This window comes from Terrapene carolina, unplaced genomic scaffold, assembly GCF_002925995.2.
Source record: "Terrapene carolina triunguis isolate 2854851 unplaced genomic scaffold, T_m_triunguis-2.0 Scaffold175, whole genome shotgun sequence".
In the NCBI taxonomy this organism is placed as follows: domain Eukaryota; kingdom Metazoa; phylum Chordata; order Testudines; family Emydidae; genus Terrapene; species Terrapene triunguis.
This window is the reverse complement of record NW_020664526.1, coordinates 2,600,724-2,624,016: the sequence shown is the minus strand read 5'-3', so window position 1 is coordinate 2,624,016 and position 23,293 is coordinate 2,600,724. Positions and strand designations below refer to the sequence as shown.

Sequence of the window (23,293 nt, the reverse complement as noted above, 5' to 3'; positions counted from 1 at the left end):
AATATAGGTATAAAATGGATTGGCAAACAGACGTCTCACTGTTCTGCTCAGGTTCTGATCCTCTGGTATCTCCGTGCTACGACTATTGCCAAATTGCAGGCAGGCTAATGCTATTTTGTCACCAAATGAAATGTTTTTAAAGTCACCGAAGCATGACTTAGAAAGTAACATTGCTACAGTATGTTACGGCTGAGATCTTCAGCGTCACCTGAGGGATTTGAACACCCACTGCACATTAAACTGAATGGGAAATGAGCCCCTAAATCCCACAGGCAACTTTGAAAATCTCAGCTTCTCTCTCTCTCTCTCTGACATCACATGTACTTAGTGCAGCGGGGCGGAGGGGGAAACCTACTTGGATAGTTCAGTGGTTTCTGAATGCTGCAAGCCCTACTGAAGAATTCCATCGTGTGATGAGCTGCTGATCAGTAGGGCCCATTGGCTTAGGCTGAAGACACATGGATCTATGGCTAAAGACTGGCCATCCCATCTAGCTGCATGCCTCCCAAAGGCCTCTGGGCAGGAATTTGGTCCCTCACCCCGATGGGATTGGCTGTCTGCATAGAGCAAGTTAATGCTGGTGGATTAATTTATGTTGGACTTTTCCTTGCCTCGCGCACTCATTTTGGGAGGGCTGAAGGTGCAGGGTGGGTGATTCCTCCCACTCCACTCAGGACTGATTTGGCAAGGCCGGGTGCTTCTGCTAACACTTGGATCACAACTGACAGACGTGCCACTCTGCCATTGTCTACCCCAGCCTGCCACCTCTACTGGGCTCCGTAACCCACAGTGGGCGTGTTTAACGCTTGCACTAAGTAGATCACCTCTATTCCCTATTACTTAGCCCTCTTTGCTTTGGGAGCACTGCATGTAGATCCATGCTTCCTGTCTCCCTCAGCAGCCGCCCATGGCCTCCCAAGGCTGAACAGAGCCCAGAGGTGGCTGCACAATGAGAGAGGGAATCTAATGAGCCACCATGACTCCATGCTTTTGGGTTGGCTGCCATCTTGGCTGGCACACCAGGGATTGAACCGTGGCCCTCCAGAGCTAAAAGCGTGAGCGGCTACAAATTGAGCTAAAAAGCAACAAGGAGTCCTGTGGCACCTTATAGACTAACAGATGTATTGGAGCATAAGCTTTCGTGGGTGAATACATGATGCATCTGATGAAGTGGGTATTCACCCACGAAAGCTTATGCTCCAATACATCTGTGCCACAGGACTCTTTGTTGCTTTTTTACAGATCCAGACTAACACGGCTACCCCTCTGAAACTTGAGCTAAAGTGTTCAAACTGCAGCTGCGACTCATATCCTCCGGGACAGGGCCCAGAAAGGGACCTGTAACACACACTCACTAATGTCTTACAGTCCTCCGCTCCTTCGCCCTATGGAGAACGTCGTACGGACGTGGGCCTAAATCTGCCTTCTGTCCATGAAATGAAACGTACCTCGCTTGCACATTAGAGATTACTGGCACAAGAGCAATGCGTGCATTTGTTTAATATAATACTCAGATACAGTCCTGGATCTCAACAGAAGATTTGTACCTCTTGATCTGTGTTCTTTTGAGGCAATGCATTACGTGGATTGCCAACTGCATACGCCTAGTGAGCACCAAAAAATGCCCTGCAAGAGAGAGGAGAGACTTCATCCCCTTATTTGTATAATTATAGCTCAGTAGATAGGTTTTGCCTTTTGCTAGCCGGGAGCTCTGAAGCAAAGTGTTCTGCCCGGGCACTTCCAGCCCCCACCATGCCCCCTGCACTGGGGGAAACTAGCATAGAACTGGCTGCAAAGGCTCTGCATCAGTTGAAAATTCCTGAGTGGTGAGGAATGGTGAGCTGCCCCTTTAGAGGAGTGTCAAGGCTGCTTCCCCACTTTGAACTTTAGGGTACAAATGTGGGGGCCTGCATGAAAACTTCTAAGCTTAACTACCAGCTTAGATCTGGTCCGCTGCCACCATCCCAAAGCTGATTCCCTTCCCTGGGTAGCCTTGAGAGACATTCACCAATTCCCTGGTGAATACAGATCCAAACCCCTTGGATCTTAAAACAAGGAGGAATTAACCATCCCCCTCCTTCCTTCCACCAACTCCTGGTGAATACAGATCCAACCCCCTTGGATCTAAAAACAAGGAAAAATCAATCAGGTTCTTAAAAAGAAGGCTTTTAATTAAAGAAAAAGGTAAAAATCATCTCTGTAAAATCAGGATGGAAAATAACTTTACAGGGTAATCAAACTTAAAGAGCTCAGAGGACCCCCCTCTAGCCTCAGGTTCAAAGTACAGCAAACAGAGATAAACACTCTAGTAAAAGGTACATTTACAAGTTGAGAAAACAAAGGAAAACGAACACGCCTTGCCTGGCTGTTTACTTACAAGTTTGAAATATGAGAGACTTGTTTAGAAAGATGTGGAGCACCTGGATTGATGTCTGGTCCCTCTCAGTCCCAAGAGCGAACAACCCCTAAACAAAGAGCACAAACAAAAGCCTTCCCCCCCCCAAGATTTGAAAGTATCTTGTCCCCTTATTGGTCCTTTGGGTCAGGTGTCAGCCAGGTTACCCGAGCTTCTTAACCCTTTACAGGTAAAGGGATTTTGGAGTCTCTGGCCAGGAGGGATTTTATAGTACTGTACACAGGAGAGCTGTTACCCTTCCCTTTATAGTTATGACAAGGAGCAATGCCAAGGGGCCCTAGCACAGGTCAATACATTGCCTCCGTGAGTTAAAGCTTGTGATGTTTCCAGTCATCTCAGCCCATGGGGCTTTTAGGTCATGGGCAGCAGATTGGAAACACTCTGTCATATCTCCGTTTGCTGGCTCTGAACAGTCCATTGCTACATCTCCCGTCCACCGTTGATGTTGGTGCCATTATGATTCTATTCCCCTCCCTCTGCAACTTCAGTGCCATTTTGGGGTCTCCTTGGTGTCCAGATTTCACAAATAAATCACTAGCCAGGGTCTTTCTGGCTGGCCAGTTCCCCGATTCAATTCTACCCTTCTAAAACCTACTCTTCCCTCAGTTTAAGTGTGTCCGGCACTTAATAATTAATTAAATACAACATAGAAGAGCAAATAGAATATTAAGGTCCTTTAGTTCATCTTGAGCTGCCTGATGTTCCTTCATGCTAACATGTTCTATCGCTCGTTCTGAAAACACTGTATAACTGGATATTTGAATTTAATGGGAATATTGAAGCCACATTGTAATTATTCCCCTTGGACACAAACACCCACACTGGAGTCATATCCACACACACCCTACCCCTCAAAACCAGTCAGGCCAGATGAGACATGTGCAATGAATCAGAGTGATATGAAACAGCTGGAGTAAGTTTTTCCTGCCTTTCATGTTCAGATCTTTTAGATCTCGTCATCCGCTTTGCACTTCTTTATTTTTAAAACTACGCTCTAGTGAAAAAACAAATAAAGAATGATTTTAGAAAGTCAATTTTAAACATCCACTAGAAATACAAAATTATGTACAATGTCAAACTTTACGCACACAAGGCAGAAAATACCTGCTGGGAAAATATTTAAGGAAATCACATTACTACGTTAGTGGTTAAAATGATTGCCTTTTGAAAGGGTTATTACTAACAGATGTATATTATTTGACACAATAGAGTACATATGTTGTATTAAGGGGTCAGTACATACTATATACATACACTGTAGCCAGACATGGTATTTGGAAATTTCAGTTTTATGTGATTGAATCTTTCTACACATAAACTATTAGTGAAATTGTTCTCCAATCTTTGTATTAATTCTAATCAGCGCAAGCAAATGTCCCGCAGTTCCAAGTTTACTAAAACCTTGTCATCCCCACAGGGATCTCACTCCCAACTCTCTCACATTTGCAAACTGGTGGCTCAATCCACATCACGCTTTCACACTCTGAGAAAAAAACTTTCCATGAAAATCTAAGGAAATTCCCAGAAAAAAAACGTTGTTAAGATGGTAGTAAGTCTGTAAATAAATATCTACCACTTTCAAACAATATTATTCAAACGTTGTTGTTACAATATAACAAAACATTTGAAAGGAAAGACATTCAGAGGTGTGGTTGCCTGAAAGTCAGGAATTTAGAAGGTTGTAATGCAAGAAGCCCATTTGCCATAATGTCTGGAAGGGCTTAATCACGAATGGGCCTACATGACTACACAGGGCAGTAAGGGACATATGGCATCCCTTATTCCCCTGCACAGGCTACGTGCATCACAGGTTACAACACAGTGCACAGAATAGCCACTAGGAAGTTGCTACCCCTCCTCTTCCTGTGCTGCTGGGTTGGGAGTGGGCGAGAAGGGGTGGGGAATGGGTGGATTCTTGGTTCTCCCCTCCCCACCTTGAACACATTGGCCTGCATAGCTGAACTGACGTGCAAGGGGAAGTGACAAGGCTGGTGCAGCTTACTTCCCCCGGGCAGCAAGGGGGAAGCAGTTGGTCTTTGTTTGCTACCTACCCTGCTCTTGAGGCAGTGCGCGCCCTTTCTAAGGGCAGACTGCAGGTTTCCAATACCCTTAACTCTGCTCCTTCTCTTACCGGTAGAACGGTTTCATTTCACTCCCCCTGTTGTGCTGGGAATTTATACAGTGCTCATGAGCATAGCTTCCTGGATGTCTGTGTGGCCCCATTAATCTTCTAAACCATCAGGCTATCCAGGTCCTCCCACTCTTGTCTCCAAGCCTTATGCCACACAGTGCCCCCTGACTGATCCTGTCTGCCATGCCCCCCACCTTTCCTCCTGCAAGTCTTGCCACAAGCCTTTCCCTAGCAGTTCTGAGCATGCCCGTGGGAGGGACGTATGAGGAAGGTGAAGGAAAGGATGAGGTTGTTAGAGTGTGCTGATGGTAGCAAGACACATGCATCGACAGCCTCAGCAACATCATTTGCTGATTCCTGTGGCCTTCCTCCACCTATCCCTCCTTACCCCTCAGCTAGTGTTTATCCCTTTTCCTGGCATGGCTTGTCTAAACTTAGGCCCCCCTAGCCTGCGAGCCAGGGACCTGCAGGGCCCTGTTAACAGCAGTAAGGCTCTGTGGGGGCGCAGCAATCTACTCATGGCGCAAGCAGCTACAGGGTCGGGGGTTTAGATGGGAAGCTCTTTGGGGCGGGTTTTGTCAATTCAATCAGTGTTTGTACAGTGCCAAGCACAAATGGGCACACTGGGGCCTTCAGGCTGTACCCTAACAAATAATAACCTGGAGTAACCCAGTGGTGAATCAGGCCCTTTGGCCTCAGCTGTAGAAATCAATAATGAAATCAGAGGACCCTAAATTAGCTTCTTAGGTTTCCCCCCAAACTAGCAGATGCTGCCTACACCAAAATGTATTTCTGTGTCTCTAAGGAGCACAGCAGTTTCAGTAACTGAGCTGAATAACACATTGCACCAAGGTATGAAATGTTATTATTACTTGTACATCACCACCGAACAGTGACCACCATTGAAAATCAGCCACTTTAATTTAGGTCCCTAAATATGGAGCCAGATCCTCAAAGGTATTTAAGTGCCTAATTCCCATTGGGAGTTAGGCACCTAAATGCCTTTGGAGGTCTGGGCCTTTGGTACCTAATTCCAGGCATCCAAATTTGAAAAGTCTCTGCACTTCATTTTAAAAATTAAGCCCACTCCTGCTCCCACTGAAGAACTGAATGACCAGCTATTAACTTCAGTGGAAGCAGGCTTGGGCCCAGGCTAGTCACAGCAGAAGGCATAGCAAGACAGAGGCATGCATTACCTTTCCAGCAGCCTCTCTCATTGTTTCCCTCCCAGGAGTGATTCTAAGCTGGCAGGAAGCTTCATTCTCTCTGACCTCCCCATTACTTCCTGCCTACTCTGTGCAGCTGCTAAACTTTCACCACTACTAAGCCAGTGACTCTCTCTTGTGATCGGGATAGCGACATAACAGTGTTGCCAGTAGGGTTGCCAGGTGTCCGGTTTTCGACAGGAATGCCTGGTCAAAAGGGGACCCTGGCGGCTCTGGTCAGCACTGGTCAGCTGTTAAAAGTCTGGTCAGTGGCGCAGTGGGGCTAAGGCAGGCTCCCTGCCTGCCATGGCTCCGCACGGCTCCCGGAAGCAGCAGCATGTCCCCACTCTGGCTCCTACACGTAGGGGCAGCCAGGGGCTCCGCATGCTGCCCCCGCCCCACGCGCCAGCTCTGCAGCTCCCATTGGCTGGGAGCTGAGGCTAATGGGAGCTGCGGGGGTGGCGCCTGCAGATGGGGCAGCTCACAGAGCCGCCTGGCCATGCCCAACCTATCCCAATGGTATCATGAGGATAAATAAATTAAAGAGTGCGAGGCACTCAGAGACTATGGTAAATAAGGGCTGTATATATTTAGATAGATGGACTGACACTGTTTTTTTCTCCCATCCATTGTCTTGTCTATTTGGACAGTAAATACTTTGGAACAGACCAGATCTGTGTCTATGAACAGTGCCTGGAATAATGGATGGTTAGGGTCTCTATGAGTAATAACAGGAGGGCTTTATAAATGCAACATTTCAGTGCTGCTGCTAAATTGCAGACACCTTTACTTTGTTATTTTCACTAGTGCATGGGGAGGAGAAAGTCACATTGTAGTAAAGTATCATTGATACTTAATTATTTGGTCTTTATTAACAGCATATGGCGTGTACAGGTGTTTGAGATTCTTTTAGATCTTTTAACACTCGACAAGATTTTTTTCTTTCTAGCCTGGGACTAGAATGTGCAACCTAAACATACTAAAAAGTGTTTCCTTCATATCAAAGGCCTCTTACAAATATTTTTTTATGGTATGCTGTATTTCAGAGCCTGTAAACAATTTAGGAAAATGACTTACAGCTGTTTAATATTAAAACAGAAAACCAAAATTGTTTGGATGGGCCCTTTCATATTAGCTAGAAAAAGATTGTCTCAGTTTGTGAATATTCTTTCCTATCTCCCTACAGACCAGCTGTAATAGACTGTGGCATGTTTGATAAGATGAAATACCGGTCTAATATAATATATCTTTCAGAAAAATTTTGCAACAGAAAAGCTTCAAAAACAGACTTCAGCGAGAAACTGCTGAACTGGAATTAATTTGCAAACTAGATACCATTAACTTGGGCTTGAATAGAGACTGGGAGTGGCTGGGTCATTACACAAATTGAATCTATTTCCCCATGTTAAGTATTCTCACACCTTCTTGTCAACTGTCTGAAATGGGCCATCTTGATTATCACTACAAAAGTTTTTTTTCTCCTGCTGATAATAGCTCATCTTAATTAATTAGCCTCTTAGAGTTGGTATGGCAACTTCCACCTTTTCATGTTCTCTGTATGTATCTATATCTTCTTACTGTATGTTCCATTCTATGCATCTGATGAAGTGGGCTGTAGCCCACGAAAGCTTATGCTCAAATACATTTGTTAGTCTCTAAGGTGCCACAAGTACTCCTGTTCTTTTTGAGAAAAATATCAATCTTCTTATCAAATGAAAGATGTTATTCACATTTGGGTGAATAAGGACAGCAACATTCTGAAGCCGCTTTTTGGCTTATGCATTTTATTTCAGATATTTGATTAATGACAGGCTTCATTTTAATCCCAATTGATGAAACTAATGTTAATAAACAATCATAGCATGAACCATCCACTTGTCCAGTATTTCTAGAATCCCATTTTCCCACAAGGGAATTTTTCCAGTATGATTTAATGGGAGATGAGTGTTAACTGTTCTTCTCATTTATTTTTTGCAAATCTAGGTCCTACAAACACGTATGTGAGTCACTTTACACAGGTGAATAAACCCATTGAATTCAATGGCTGGGATGATTCACATGTGTAAGCGTTTGCAAGGTCAGTTTGCCAGTTACTTCAGTGGGGCCAGGAAATCACCCCTTTTTGCAGTTTAGAAAGGATTATACAGTAGGACTTCCGAGAGAGCAATCTATGGCAAGGTCCTACAGAGAAAGGAGGAGCTAGTTGGCTCAGTGACCAGATGTTCAAACAGAGAACAGCTTTGTATGAAGCAGCATTGAGTTCTCCAATGGTTAGCATATAGTTGTCACATGATCTTCCTGCATGAACTGCTGTCTTACAGTTGACCGACTGATGGAATGTAAAATATATCGGGCCAGATCCTCAGCTGGTGTAAATCAGTGTAGTTCCAGTAAAGCTAGTGGTGCAATATTGATTTTCTACCAGCTGAGGATCTGGGCCCAGATCCTCCAAGGTATTTAGGCACCTAACTCCCATGGGAATTCCCAAGGATTCCATTACTTTGTTTAGGTCCTAGAAGGATGATGATTTATTATTTGTGTTGGGCTTGCTCCCAGAGGCCCCGGCAACATGTTTCTTTTTTAAATGTTATTTCTCCCTTGTTTCCTGTTTGTAGTCATAGTTCACCAGGGTTAGAAATAAAGGTCCATGTTGCCGCTTCCATGGAGGAACATGCCAGAGAGGGCCAGAGTTGGCGGGCATCCCCTGGAGTTTTCAGGCACTCCCCTCTCTCTAATGGGAGGAATTTGGGGGTAGACCCAGAGTGGCCGGGGCACAAGGCTCCCCAACCCCATAGATCTATGGGGAAGGGCATTTCCCACATAGGCAGGAGATCAGCGGCATGGATGGGAGCCCCTTTGCATGGCTGAGCTGGACCATCCTTCCCTCTGAAAGCCGGGCTCCATCACCTGAGCAACCCTTTGTTGGTTCTTAGAAATAGTGGGCTTGATTGGCCATTGGGTTTCTCCAGCTTCCTGCCAGTGTAACCCCACTGGAATCGCATCACCGAGGCCTAAGGCTGGCGGAACTCCGTGGGGAATCAGGTCCCCAGATAAATCCGTTATGAAAATAACCCTGCAGGGGCTGTTGGGGAACAGTGACAGAGAGGAGCCCTCAGGCGTTAAAGCTGCCACCGCCACTAACTTCCATCAGGATTTCTGGGCAGCAGAGCAGCAAACGCCACTGCAGAGAGCAGCTGCCCCCATGCTCCATCCCCTCCTGCCTCCTTCCCGCCACTTTTCAGAGGGAAGACGGCCCCCAAAACACCTCTGGAAGGGATTTCTCAAGGCTGTTAGGGAGTGGTGAGGTGGTACTGGCCTGGCGGATATCCCTCCTTCCCTTCCTCCTAGCTTGGGAGAGTTTTGCCTGGAGAGAACCCTCGCTTTGACTGGATTGGAACCCTGGCTTGTCAATTAAAAATGGTAATAATACCCTGTGCTACGCTGGTTGCCTTTAAAAAGCCAACCTGCCTTACACGTGGGTTGGGAAATAATTGCAATGTCTCGGCTATTGCTGTTGGCATATGTTGACTTTTTAATAGCAAGTACTCGGGGTAGTGATTGTTCACTAACAAGGAAAGAAGGTGCTGCCTTTGATTTTTCGTATTCAGTGGCTTTAATGCTGTGAAGCAAAGAAGTGCAGCTAGACCAAGTGGCAGGGTAACCCAGCCATTCACATAATCCGGGAGAGTAAACACTGTGAATTCTTTCACCCGAAGAGGAAGAAAAACGTGTGTCTTGTGGGCTTTCAGTAATTCATCACAAAGCAAGTGAACGTTTCCTATATCTCTAGCACTTCCTTGAAATACATAGGGCCAGATTCTCAGCCGGTGCAAATCAACCGTGTTCCAGGGAAGTCAATGGAGCGACACTGATTTACATCAGCTGAGGCTCTGGCTCATACCTCCTCAAGTTTCAGTTGAAACCCAGGGGGACAATCATGAAAAGAGCATGTGTGAGATTGTCCCACTGTGGGCCATTAACTTCTCAGGTGCCGCTTTATTTGTGCATTTCAGATGATCGAGGATGCCTGGATTTATTTCCAGCTGGTTTTTTGGTCAGCTGTTTTGTTACAAAACCTTGTTATTCTTTTCATTGATGGTCTTGGATTCCCTTGTATCGCTTAGGAGCACGGAGTTAATTGAGTTGGCAAGAACAGCAGAAAACAGTGAATGTAATTTTTTAAAGCTGACTTGGTTTAATCATTTAACTTATTTGAATCTCTTCTGGCTCATTTGATTGCCTCGTGTCCTTTTGGGGAAAGAGAAATATTAAATCACTACATTTTATACTTGGATGATATTTATCAGCTAAGAAGTATTGCTGGGGGATGGTATTTAAGACTGGAAGCAAGTCTTAAATCATAAACTCACCACGAGTATGGCAGCATATCTGCTGTCATACTAAGGGCTATATTCTTTCAGCCGATTTGCCATGTGGATGTCAGATAAAAAGCTTACATAAAGTATTATTTTGGCTACAACATATCAAGTTATTCTTGGGACACTTCCATATTCGTACTATGGGATCATCCCCACATAGGAGGGGATACCACGGAGGGGCCTGGAAACTTGCAGGATTCCTGTAGTTATCCTGCAGATCAGAAGAATTAATGGACTTGAACTTGGAATGAGGTTTCCATGCCTGCCTTTGGTGTCCCTGAAAGGGTGAAGTGAGCAGAATTGCTATCCCAGGCGGATTGTCAGTCTGGCAGTGGCTAAAAATAAGAAAGGAACTAGCAATAGAAAGAAATGTTGATCAGTGCACGATGCTCCTGACTGGGGGGCCTCCAATGGCCAGCTGTAATCCTAACTTTTTTTTAAATGGGGGAACTACAGTTAACTAAGTGACGCACAGGTAAAGAGTGGATCATCCAAGTCCTTGACAGAGGTCTAACCATACAAACTCCTGAGCCACAGAGACTGTGGCTTAGATCCTGGCCCATGCTAAGGTCACTGAATTGCCAGAGCGGCACAAAAGGACCTTAAAACCTCCTTATTGGGGGATCTGGGATTGCCCCCAACCCCCATGCTTGTCATTCCTGAATATCTTTTCCCCTTGTGCTGTAAAATAACCCGGCTGGGTGCGATCACAGACTTTGTCCCTGGGGAGGTTTTAGTAACAGGCAGACACATAATGTCTAATGTCACATCACACTAGGCTGACCAGATACCAAGTGTGAAAAATCGGGACAGGGGTTGGGGGTAAGAGGAGCTTATATAAGAAAAAGCCCCAAATATCGGGACTGTCCCTATAAAATCTGGACATCTGGTCACCCTATATCACATGTTGCATCTAGCGGGAAAGAAAAAAAGGGGGTCCGGGTGGAACCAAACCTTCCCCCCTTTGGGCCTGCCAGACCAGAGCCGTGCATGTTAAAGAAGCACCAGGACCTCTGGGCTGTGGGAAGAAAGAAATTGCCAGGAGGAGCCAGCCCCAGGGGCCACAGGCACTGAAACCATCAGGAGTAGGCAGCTGGGTTTGATATCATCAAAATGTTCGCTATGGTTTTGACTGGACATTCTCTTCCCTGTGCTGATTGGCTGCTTGCTCCAGCCCATCCTGCCCTCTTCCCTCACAGTCTCTTCCCCTCAGCCTCATTCCACCTGCCTGCCACACTCCTCTCCCTCTTCTCCCTCGCCCCCCTTTTCCCTTCGGCTCCGCTAAGCCGCTCCCAGCACTGCTCCGCCGGGGAAGGCTGCACTCTGCGGGTGTGAACCCTGGTGTGTGCTATATCAGCTGTCTCCTCCGGCGCCCCCTGCTGACAGTCGCTCCGGTCCCAGGGTGGGGCCGTCTTGTCTCGCAATTCACCCTCCAGCCAGGTCACATTTTAGACACACCCCTTCCGGGGTAACAAAAGTCCAACTAAAAGTCCCAACAGAAAAGATCCATTTACCTGCTTTGGGGCTATTCCTCCACCTGCCCTTGAGGCTCAGTCTTCAGCCCCACTCTGGGCTCAGTACTTCTTATCTGAAGCCTGTGCGCCCTGTTCTTGGGGCTGGTAGGGGAACCCCGGCCCACCCTCTGCTTTGGGCTCCAGCCCAGGGACCCTGTATTAAGCGGCTCTTGCAGACATGCTGTTTATTTGGGCCACTTCCTATGTCAGAGCCCTTTGTGCTGCTTCCCTCTAGCCTGTGCTTAACACAGCCTCTCCTCTGGTTCCCAGGCCTCTGGCTTCTCCCTGCGTTCTCCCAGCTCTGTCTTCCTCTGCAGGAACGCTGACTTCTCAGGACTGCCTCCGTGCCTTGCCCCCTCTCCAGGGCCCACCACAGGGAATGATTCCAGCCCTGTGGCCTTCTTCAGACAGACTTCCCCAAGCCCTTTCCAGAGAGCAGCAACTGCGCACCTGCTCTCTCCTGGGTTTCTCTGTCCTGGGTCCCGCTCCTGGACCACCCCTGTAGCTTTCACTTCCTCCTTTTGTGAGGAAGACCCAGCACCTCCCCAGCTTGAGCTCTCCCTCCTGCTAACCCTTTGTTCACCCCATCACACCCACCCCAAAACATGTTAGAAGAAGCTGGTGCTAACATACTATTGGCCTATCATCACTCTGGTCACTCACCTTAGGTGCTCTAGCCCTTCCCCTACTCATTGCCTGCCTTGGCTATTTAGATTGCAGGCTGTTTGGGGCAGGGATTGTTTCCTGCTCTATATTTGTACAGTACCTGGCGCAACGGGCCCTCAGCTTGGTTGGTCACTGTAATAAGTAATTCATAATAACAACAAAGGCACAGCCATTTTCCTCTTGCCCTTGGAAGCATCTTGGCCTGGATATGGCCAGGACATAATATAGTTTGCTTTGAGCCTTTCTGAATTGCTTTATGCTTCAGTTATGCTGAACTCTCTTTTATAATGGATGCTCCTGGACCTAATTATTATTATTATTATTTCTTATTTGCATTGCAGCAGTACTTAGAAGCCCTGATCATGGCGAGGTGCTGTACACTCCCACCCAACAAAAAGGCATCTCCTTCCCCAGCGAGCTCAGTGTCTTCTATTGGTAACAGTCACATGTCACCAATTTTAGAAAAGAAAGAGTGAGAAACCACAGTGAGATGCCCAGCTGGCATTTATTGGCATAGCGCCGTTGACATCAGTGGAGCAATGTTGCTTTGCATGAGCTGAGGATCTGGCCCTTGCTGACAGGTTTTATGTAAATGTTTTCTGCTCCTGCTGGTTTCCTATGACAGTACATGCCTCTATTGGGGCCAGTAGGGTACCTGTGTCTCTCTATGTGGGTTAGGCAGTACATCTGGCAGGGTTGCCAGGATGAATAAGAAATTCCTTTATGCCCCTATGTTGGCTACCCAGGCTTTGGGTCCCAGAAGTGAGCAAGAAGGGAGGGAGGGGGCATGGATGGAGTCATGCCAGGCTCCGCCTCCTCAGTGCACTGGCCTGTATTGCTAAACCAGTGCCTGGGGAAGGAGAGTAGGAATTTGTTGCTGTATAGGCCATGAGTAAGTTACTATTCCATGGAGCATGGAAGACAGAAGTGGGGGACTGTGTGTTTCCTGGAACAGAGCAGCAATGCACCGTCCCTTCCTATGGGCTGGGGCCTGGTGGCATGATCTAGCCCTTATGTAGGAATGGGCTCTGATCATTGCTCCACCAAACTTCATCTATGCAGCATTGTCTGTTTCCCACTATTTGTGGTATCTTCTGCTCACGTGAAAATGTTTTCCTTACCAGATTGCCATTTCCCATTTGGCGAACGCTGATTGTTTCCCTTTTGAAATTCACGCACCTGGCTTTTGCCTGTCAATACCCACTTCCATCTTTTAAATGACGTATCATGCCAAAACACGTCATAATTCGTGCATCAGCAATGCTGGCAGCACACATCCAAATACTGTTTTACTTAAGTGATGCTACAAAACCCCCAGAAGTCATATAAAAGATTGGGAAATGGGACAGAACGAATGTCATCGAGAGCAGAACGTAACCCGTTACGGGACAAATCTTCTTCCCAGTTACCCCAGTGGAATCCTATTGAAGGCAGTGGGCTAAATTCAGCCTTGGCATTACCAGCACAGCTCCCATTGAAATCAGAGGGCGTTATGTGTTCTGATGCCAGTGCTGAATTTGGTCCAACTACATTTCACTGTAACCGAGAACAGAATTTGTCCCGGTTATGGTATCTTTTCATTCACAGACCTCTAGCAGAAGTCAGCGTGAGTTCTAAGTAAAACATTAATAGCAGGAGAGGAATTTATGGTATTTACTAACGGGGGTGGGAGGGCTTGTGGTGGGCGATGACTCCCCAGCGTGGCGCCTCCTGCTGGTTGTCTCGGGAATTAGCTCTTTCCTCAGCCCGGAGCGCCCTCTACAGGACGGTGTCTTGCCTGCCGCTGGCCCCATGCCCCTCCTGGACCCCGGTGCCCTCCTATGTCAGGATTCTGCCCCGCAGAAACCCACAATCTGGGTCTCCCCGCCCAGGGGAAACCGCAATCCCCCTATCCCCACCTTGCCTCAGTGGCTACTGCCAGTCATCATCTAGCTCCCGCTCCCTGGGGCAGACGGCCGTCTATCAACCACTTATCATCGGCAAGGGGGGTTGGACCAGCTGCCTCTGCCTATATCTGGGTTGCACCTCTGCAACCCCTGTACCCTTCCTGGCCTTTACCAAGGCCTGCAGCCTGGCGGTTTTCCAGCCTTGAGCTCCCTGGCTCCTCTGGCCTTTCCCCAGCCCTGCTCCACTCTAGGTACCCTGCTGAGCTCCCAAGCAGCCAGAATCGTCTCTCTCTGAAGCTAGAGAGAGTGTCTCTTTAGACTCTTTAGCTGTGGCCTGATTGGGGCGTGGCCCCACCTGTGGCTGCTTCCCCCAATCAGCCTGGCTTTTCCCACTGCAGGCCTCTCCAGGGCTGCTTTATCCCCTTCAGGCAGGAGCGGGATGACCACCCCGCTACAGGGCTATAAAATCCTTAATCCACTGACATCAGGGGGGAGAGCATGGGGCTGAGGCCTTACATATGGCCCTAACACTGTATCGTAAGCTCTGGTGAGCTCTGGTGTGAGAATGAAGTTTACACTGATAATCTCTCTCTTCCTGTTTAGGTCACACATTTGGTGCTTTGAAAAACAAGACAAAAAATGAGGAGACATCGGCATTTGCCGCTAGCGGCAATCTTTTGCCTCATGCTCTCAGGCTGTTGCATGGTTGATGCTCAGCAACAGGAAGGTAAGGCTCGGACATCCTTAGAGGATTTGTTATTTTCAAAAGTTTGATGATCTTTCCTGTTGTGTTTGTGGACCGTTTTAAAACGCGCCTGTTGACAAGATATTGTGACCGGTCAATGTTTTTGACTAAGAGTTAGTCCGAGCATAGTAGATGCTTATCGATTCCTCACAAGTCAGCCAGCCTGAATGCCAATTCATAGACATGCCGGAGAGGACTCTCAAGTTATCCTAAGCATGTGAAGAGCAAATGGTATCAGTCTGATGTTGCTTTGTGTTGCGAGTAGAGTGTTTGCATCTACTGGGTTGCCACCCTATGTATTGTCTATGCTTCTCAGCAGAGGTATTTTGCATCCCTTATATGACTGAAAGCATGGGAAGAAAAACTGAACGTTGCAATGAAAAGAACACCAATTTCCAGCTGTTGCCACTGAGTGTGCAAAAAGCTTCTTTAGTTTTCTGAAGGGATCTAAGAGCATCTTTTGGATTGTAACTAGTTTATTAGGAGTTCATGGGAAGTAGAAAACACTGGGGACTCAGTATACAGAGCCCAGTTCTGCACCTTAGTCCTTATTGACACTAGCAGGGGACTCCTTGTCCAAGCAAAGGTTACAGGGTTTGGGTCATAGAGCATAAATTGCCTGTAAGCAATACTCATGTATATTAACATTACTTAATACCCAAACCTGCGTTTTGACTAGTGGAGAAGATTTCCTGGTGCTAACAATCCATGCTCCAGGAGTTATTTAGTGGAACTTTGATCCTTTAATAACATTAAAGGCTAAAAGGTGGCTTTAGGCCTGGATCCTGCAAAGCACTGACGCATGTGTGTGACTTTAAGCTCATGCGTAATCCCGTAGACCTCAATGGCCCAGATCATCAAAGGTAGTTAGGTGCCTATGTGAGTTAGGCACCTAAATACCCTGGAGGATCTGGGCCAATGAAACTAATCACATGCTTTTGCATCAGTGGACCAGGACCTTTCGCCACAGCCCACAGTAAGGGGAGGGGAGGAGTCACGCCACTCCAGTGAGAGTGCATAAGGGAATTGTCCCAGAGAGAAGTATAATGCCTCTGCAGTGCAGAAGCGGCATCGCCTATGGAAGAGTGCAATGCATGCTGCTTCCCATGCTACATGTCATAATTTCTCACCCTGGTACTCTGGGAGTGCCAGGTCTGGGACTAGTCCTTGTGCAGGTGGAAGGGAGGATGGCTTTTTGCATCTTTCCCCCTCTTGGTGCCCCTGCGCAGGGCTATTCACAGTCTAGCTTCAAATGATCCTTTTGTCTGGCACCAGGTTATACGGGGAATAAGGGGCTTCATTTGATAATGCAAACTAGGCCATGTCTGAGGAAGGGTTTGGGCATCATGGACTTATTCAGCTGACCTGTAGAAAATCCTAAACCAATCTGTTTTTTTAAAGATGTCAGAATCGTTGCTGCTGCTGATATAATATTTCTAGTGGATTCCTCTTGGAGCATTGGAAAGGAACATTTCCAACTTGTTCGAGAGTTTCTATATGATGTTGTAAAATCTTTAGCTGTGGGAGGAAATGATTTTCGTTTTGCCCTGGTCCAGTTCAGCGAAAACCCACACACAGAGTTCCAGTTAAATACGTATCACTCTACCCAAGATGTCCTGTCCCATATTTCGAACATGCCTTATCTGGGGGGAGGCAACAAGACTGGAAAAGGATTAGAATACCTAATCCAAAACCATCTCACTAAAGCTGCTGGAAGCAGAGCAAGTGATGGCGTTCCCCAGATTATTATAGTGTTAACGGATGGACGATCCCAGGATGATGTCGCTCTGCCATCATCTGTCCTTAAGTCTGCTGATGTAAACGTGTTTGCAGTTGGAGTGCAGGATGCAATGGAAGGGGAATTAAAGGAAGTAGTGAGTGAACCCCGAGATACGCACCTTTTCAACCTAGAGAATATTACTGCGCTCCACGCCATAGTAGGCGACTTAGTGGCAAGTGTTTGTACATCCCTGACTCCAGAAATGGCTGGAGCCAAAGGAGTGATTAAAGACGTCACAGGTAATGGCAAACTGCTGTGCTGAGACATTGCCGTACTGATCCTTGAGATAAGTACGGTAATTGCTGGTATTGCACTGTTTAAAGCCTTTGTAGGGGAAGACAGAGATGGACGTTCAAAGGTTTAAAAACAAAGGTTTCCAAGCCAATTGTACAGTGAAAGCCTGTCCCTGTTTGCAAAATACACTGACCTCCCTGCCAGATGATTAAATCAAGCATTGTCTAGGTCTGTGAGTCAGCGATATGAAAAAAGCATCATGCTTCCTAATGCAGGCCCTGAATCTGTGATCCAATCCCCATGGGCACAAAGGGCAGCCTGCTTGCATGGAGCTGATTGCAGGACTCACAGGCGGCCTCATCCTACAGTTAATGCTTGGGCCAAACGCTTGCCTGATCACAAAGTGCAGGGCGCGTCCGTAGGAACATTGTATTCCAAACGCATGGGCTTAACAATGCAAACAACTGCAGAAATCCCTCCGGGAGTCATTTTTGTGCATTCGTTAACAGAACACAGGTTTAGGGATTTTTGTAAGAAATAGTCTTATGAGACAACTTAGTAGCAACTAAGGATCTTTATGTCTAGCCCATAATATCCACCATTTGATATCTATTGATATAAATGCTAAAGGAGGCGCACACCCTATCAGCTGCTCAGTTGGAAGATGGGAGCTGATAAGCTGGGACTAAGTGAAATGTGAAATAAAGGCCTGCAGCAATAACGGCAACCATAGAAATATTGCCCCATAAGAGCCTGCTCCAAAACTCATGGAAGTCAGTGGGGAGACTGTCACTGACTTCGGTGGGGCCGTGAACTAGTCCTATGTGCATAAAATATATCTAGATTATTTGGTTTGTGAAATACAATGGATCACACTTGATTCAAAGCCCATCGGAGCCAATGGGAGCCACTCCACAGACTTCAGGGGGGTTGGGATCTGGCCTGTAATGAAGTTGTTTGGGGATCATTTTCTTCGCTATAAGCAGAATCTCATGATAGGAAGTGAGGACCAGTTTGGCAGATGATCTTCTCCTTGCACTGCAGGGAAGACGCTGTGGGGTTCTATTAACCCCTGCACTTCCAGGAGGCACTGATCACTATAAGGAGCTTCAGGAAGGCCATGTTTGCACTCTCAGAGTGATACAGCTTTAAAAACTCTGACTATTCTTCCTGCTCCTCACTGGGAGCAGATGCGGCAAGAATGGCTCCTTCCTCCTGTTGGCTCTCTGCTTGGTACCAGTTGTGGTGCGATCAGGCTCCAGATATTTTGACATCCCATGCCCACTCTAGGATAGCGGCAGCTTTTCTTCTCCTCTGCTCAGTCTGATCAAAGAAGGCGGGCGAGTTGGTAATCCCCTTTGCAGTGCTGCAGTAGAGTGCTAGAGCAGTAGGACCATCTTGTAAAAGAAGGGAATGTCACCTTGGACCCCACTGACTTCCATGGTGCTGCCCTGGATGCAAGAGAGGGCAGAACTGGGCCCAATGAATGAGACAATTTTGCCCCCTTCTGCGATTACGAAGTTGGAAAATGACTGTACATTCCACATAATAAGGCCGAACGATCAAACCTTTGGTTTTATTCCTGAGACTCCATCTAAACGTCAATAGCATTTGGGTAATGTAAGACAATAGCGATATACAAGATATAACATTAATCCACTCATTTTGTCTTGTCTAATTAACCTCTCATTTCAGTCCCACCAGTTGCTATCCATTGCATGATACTTTGCACAAAAATGCGTGAGCACAAGCCTATTGTTTTGCTAAGTATTTGACGGGGCAAATAGACAGATCATTTGCAATCCATGGGGAAATTAAACTTTTTTCCACTAGTGACCTAAGATTTCTCAGTTATAACAATGGATTTTTTTCAATATATGAAATAACTGTGATACCTGATGCTCTGATTGCACTCTGTAGAGAGTTCAATATTTTTGTCATTAAGGGCCTGATCCAACTCCTATTGAAAACAATTTGCATTTTGCCATTGCCTTAATGTGTGGAGGATTGGGCCCATATATGAAACATCTTGACAGGTAACCCAGACTAATGTATTGAATTCCCTATTGGCTCATGGACATTTTTATAGAAGAAAATATTTTTAAGCCCCAAATTCATGTTTATTTCTGTGAAGGAGTATTTCTAAGGTTACTTCCATTCAAGAATAATTTGGGCGAGTGTTATTGTTCTACAAATAAAATGAAAGGTAACATTGGTACATAAACTGCATTTTGTCACTGTGTGATTTACACAACCTATATATAAATGATAATAAAAATAATGGTGCCACTGATGATCAATGCTGGATGATATTGTGAGCTCCCCTAGACATAGTCCAAGCTGATCATCTGTCTAACATGACTTTATGGTGCCATTCATTTAGCTGATAATTGACTTTCATTCATTTTATCTTGTGATCCCATGTAGCCCTTTTCTGTAATCTTCTCCACCTAAAAATGCCAGGGGCATTTTAATACATGAAAACTAAGTGTAAGAGGAAAAGCAGACCTTGAATTTGCATTCTAGAAAACACAAACTTTGACAGCCACAGAGCTCACTAGAGTGAATAGGAAAGTCAGCCTTGAATTTGCCCTGATGCCTACATTAAATCTTAGCTGTCTGTCTAATCTGACACTCTTTGCTTAATAGTGTAACAAGCATGCTTTCATTTGTCCTCCATCACTGGCTTGTTCCATCAGTGTGTACGTAAGTACAAGGTTTTTACAGTGATGACAAATTATCCAACATTTGCATACATCGTATTCTGGTTTCCTCCTGTACAGGAGCTACTCATACTATGATGACCAATCGACACGACGGTCAATAAATTAATTACCATTATTAAAAAGAGAGCCAGGACACATGAAACAGATATGAACAAAGCCATGTATTGGTCAAGATATTTCCTCTGCTTTTTTTATTGTTATGTGGGCTGAGTACGCCACAGTCTGAAATGATCAATTCAATTCAAAGTTAAGGACTTTCATAGCTTTTGACTAAATCTCTGAGCCCTTAGTAGTTCTTAACCATAGCTAAGTTATTTAATTGGCATTGTTTATGGGGACTGAAATGGCTCATGAGATAGGTAAAGGACTAGAGCCTTTTTCTGTACCCTATGAATCACATATTTGCATCATGTGATGGTATTTCACAAAAGTGGCTCCTGGCAAAGACCAGAGGTGAAATGCTGACCCCATGCAAGTTAATGGGAGTTTTGCCATTGACTTCAGTAGAGCCAGGATTTTGCCTTACGTGCTTTAAAGCTCAGAGTCAGAGAAGATTTCCAAAATCAACCTGTCAGTTATTTATTAATGGCTTCAAGATTGCTTAGTTGAATCGTGGAAACATCTGAGTCCGCTTTGGGGTATATTCTGCCCTTGATTCATTTGTACAATTCCCATTGACATCAATGAGCACAAGGAGGGAAGAACAGACTGTTTAGGAAATTCTTAGTCTGCTTTGGTAAGTCCTGCACAAAGAGAGGTCCTACCTCCTTTTCTAATTCATAATTCATTTGATGTCCATATTCACGTTAGGTGTTTGTGACCATCCAGGTTATAAGTAAGGTTGGATAATTATGTCATGACTGGTTTCATCAGCCTGTTTTAACATGATTCTGCATTATTTGATTGAATATCCAGTGGTCATGCAAAAATACAAAACCAGATACCTACATTTGTAACCAATGCAAGGTTCTCTGTTTGCACAAAACCACAAATACAAGCACATTTATTTGTGGTCTTCATCTGCATAGTTATTGTACCTGTAATGATAAACTTTTCCCATTAATATTGTGCATGGATTGGACAACTGAGAATAAAGTTCTAAATCAAAATAAACAGTCAATCGTACAGCCTTTTTTATTGTTGTTCTACAAACACATTTTAGATACTGATCACTCAGTGTGAAAAAAACAATATATTCAACCAACATTTCAAACATAAAACACAACAGATTTCCAAACAGAGGCTGAAACTTTCCATATAAAAAGAACTACTGGCATACCAGCTGTGAATGTAATCTTACAGCATAACAGTTACATTTTGTCTTGAAAAAAGTGCAATGAGATAACTTCCCCTGAATTTAACCGTGATTACAAATTATGTTCACATTTCCACTGACTGTGCAAATGTGTGTTTATGTATAAATCTGTTTAGTTCTTTTGGGTCTCCTAACTTCTGTAAATATTTAGACAAGTCGCTTCCACAGAAATTATCTAGATTTCACAAAATTCTATGCTCTAGAGTTTTCCCCCCGTAAAAATATTGTCCTGGTATTTAACCATAAAAATGAATTTAGATTCTTTCACAATATTATATTGTCTCATGAAAAAGATATTTGGTTTGTTAACTCATATTCAATCAGAATGCAGAACTAAGAGGCAAAATTCACTGTCCTCAATAAATGTGTGTTTTGTTTTCCCATTTTCGTGTTTCTTACTGTTTTCCAAAGAAACATGTCAGAACACTGTACGACTGCATGTAATCACTTGTTTTAATGCTTTCACCTTTTGCATTTCTTTTTTTAAAGCGCAAGAATCTGCTGACCTTATTTTCCTTATTGACGGATCAAACAACATCGGAAGTGTCAATTTCCCAGCCATACGTGATTTCCTTGTAAATTTCATTGAAAGACTCTCAGTTGGAACTCAGGAGATACAAATTGGGGTGGTGCAATATAGTGACCAACCCAGAACTGAGTTCTCTTTGAACCGCTACTCCACAAAAGCTGATGTTCTGAATGCAGTGAAGGCACTTAGTTTCCTTGGTGGCGAGGAAGCTAACATTGGTGCAGCACTCGAATCTGTGGTGGAGAACCACTTCACACGGGCAGGAGGCAGCAGAATAGAGGAAGGCGTGCCTCAGGTTTTAGTGCTGATAAGTGGTGGAGAGTCTAGTGATGATATCAGAGAGGCAGTGTTAGCGGTGAAGCAAGCTAGTATCTTTTCATTTAGTATTGGGGTCCTGAATGCTGACAGTGCGGAGCTTCAGCAGATTGCTACTGATGGAAGCTTCGCATTTACTGCCCTGGATATTCGTAACCTTGCTGATCTTCAGGAACTCTTACTGCCAAACATTGTTGGAGTGGCCCAAAGACTCATTTTGTTAAATGCCCCAACCTTTGTTACAGAAGGTATGTATGCATTTATAGAATGTTGTATTTCATTGAATGAATGGCCTCTTGCATGTTTAAAACACATCTCTGATATGTTCTCTGAGAGAGAAAGGAGAAGACACTGGGCTACTTTGAGGAAACGCATTAGCCCAGCAGGCGACACGTTGACCTGATACTATCACAACAGGAGGTTTAAACAAAATAAGCAGGGTATAAAAAACCAGATGTGAACTCCTCTGATTTGTCAGTCTCTGAAGAACGCTTGTGTCATGAAAACTTACAACATATGTTGCTGTAAAGCTTCAATAGAAGGCTTCAGTGTGACATTTGGTCAGGTGTAAAATTCAGATGGGGACTATACAGTGCTATAGACAATGATATGACTGCAGATTGGGGTTAATTATTCTTAGTCATTAGCTAAGAAGTAACTAGTAGGGATGGCCCCAACGTGCAGCATTCATATCCAGGTCTAGATTTTGAACAACTACTGTGGTGGAGGATGTTCAGAGCCAATTTGGGTTCAGGAAGGAGCTAGTTGGATATGTTTTTCCCTCCGGAAAATGTTGATGTTTTTCACCGAAAACAAACAAAAAAGCCAAAAAATGTTTTTTTTTCCTTCTCAGTAATTGAAAACTGAAATGTTTCAGCATAGACCTGATTTTTTCTATTCTTCTCTTTTCTTTTTTTTTATTTATTTTTTTGGTTTTCTGACAAGAAATTGAAAATTTTCAGAGGAAAGCAGAAATTTTCAGCAAACATTTTCATGTAGTCAAAAACAGTTTTCCACTGAAAAAAGTTTTGATGGAAAATGTCAACCAGCCCTAGCTCATGCCCAGCCCTACTATGTCAGATTTCTACATTAAGGACAAAATTCATCCCTGGGCAAAGGGCAATTTCAAGGCCTACACACTACTTAAGTCCCTTATTTTGAGGACTTAAGTGGCACAACTTAAGTGGCACATAGATGTTGTACAGACCATCTGTACAGGGATGAAGAATAAGTTTGCATTAGAGGGTACCATTACATTGAACTTATTTTTTTTAAAAAAAGCAACCCTCAATTATTTTTAGAGGCAATCCCTATCCTATTAACATAATTTATCCTTAAATACTGTAGCTGAGTTGGTTTGCAGCTTTACATGGAGGCAGTGAAAACAAAACACTGAAGTGTCACTTCTCAGTTTAATGGCAATGAAGATTTAAAGTAACACACCAATCTATT

At 44.9% G+C, this 23,293-nt stretch overlaps 1 protein-coding gene across 1 annotated transcript in view; it reads left to right on the top strand.

The window, feature by feature from the left end:
- LOC112107634 (collagen alpha-3(VI) chain) overlaps positions 1-23,293 on the top strand; it is a 112,797-nt gene that overhangs the window by 10,187 nt on the left and 79,317 nt on the right. Inside the window, exons 2-4 of the mRNA XM_026653993.2 lie at positions 14,801-14,924; positions 16,344-16,961; positions 21,487-22,089. Of these exons, the coding sequence (XP_026509778.1) occupies positions 14,837-14,924; positions 16,344-16,961; positions 21,487-22,089 (1,309 nt within the window). The 5' untranslated portion in view covers positions 14,801-14,836. The remainder of the gene's footprint in view (positions 1-14,800; positions 14,925-16,343; positions 16,962-21,486; positions 22,090-23,293) is intronic.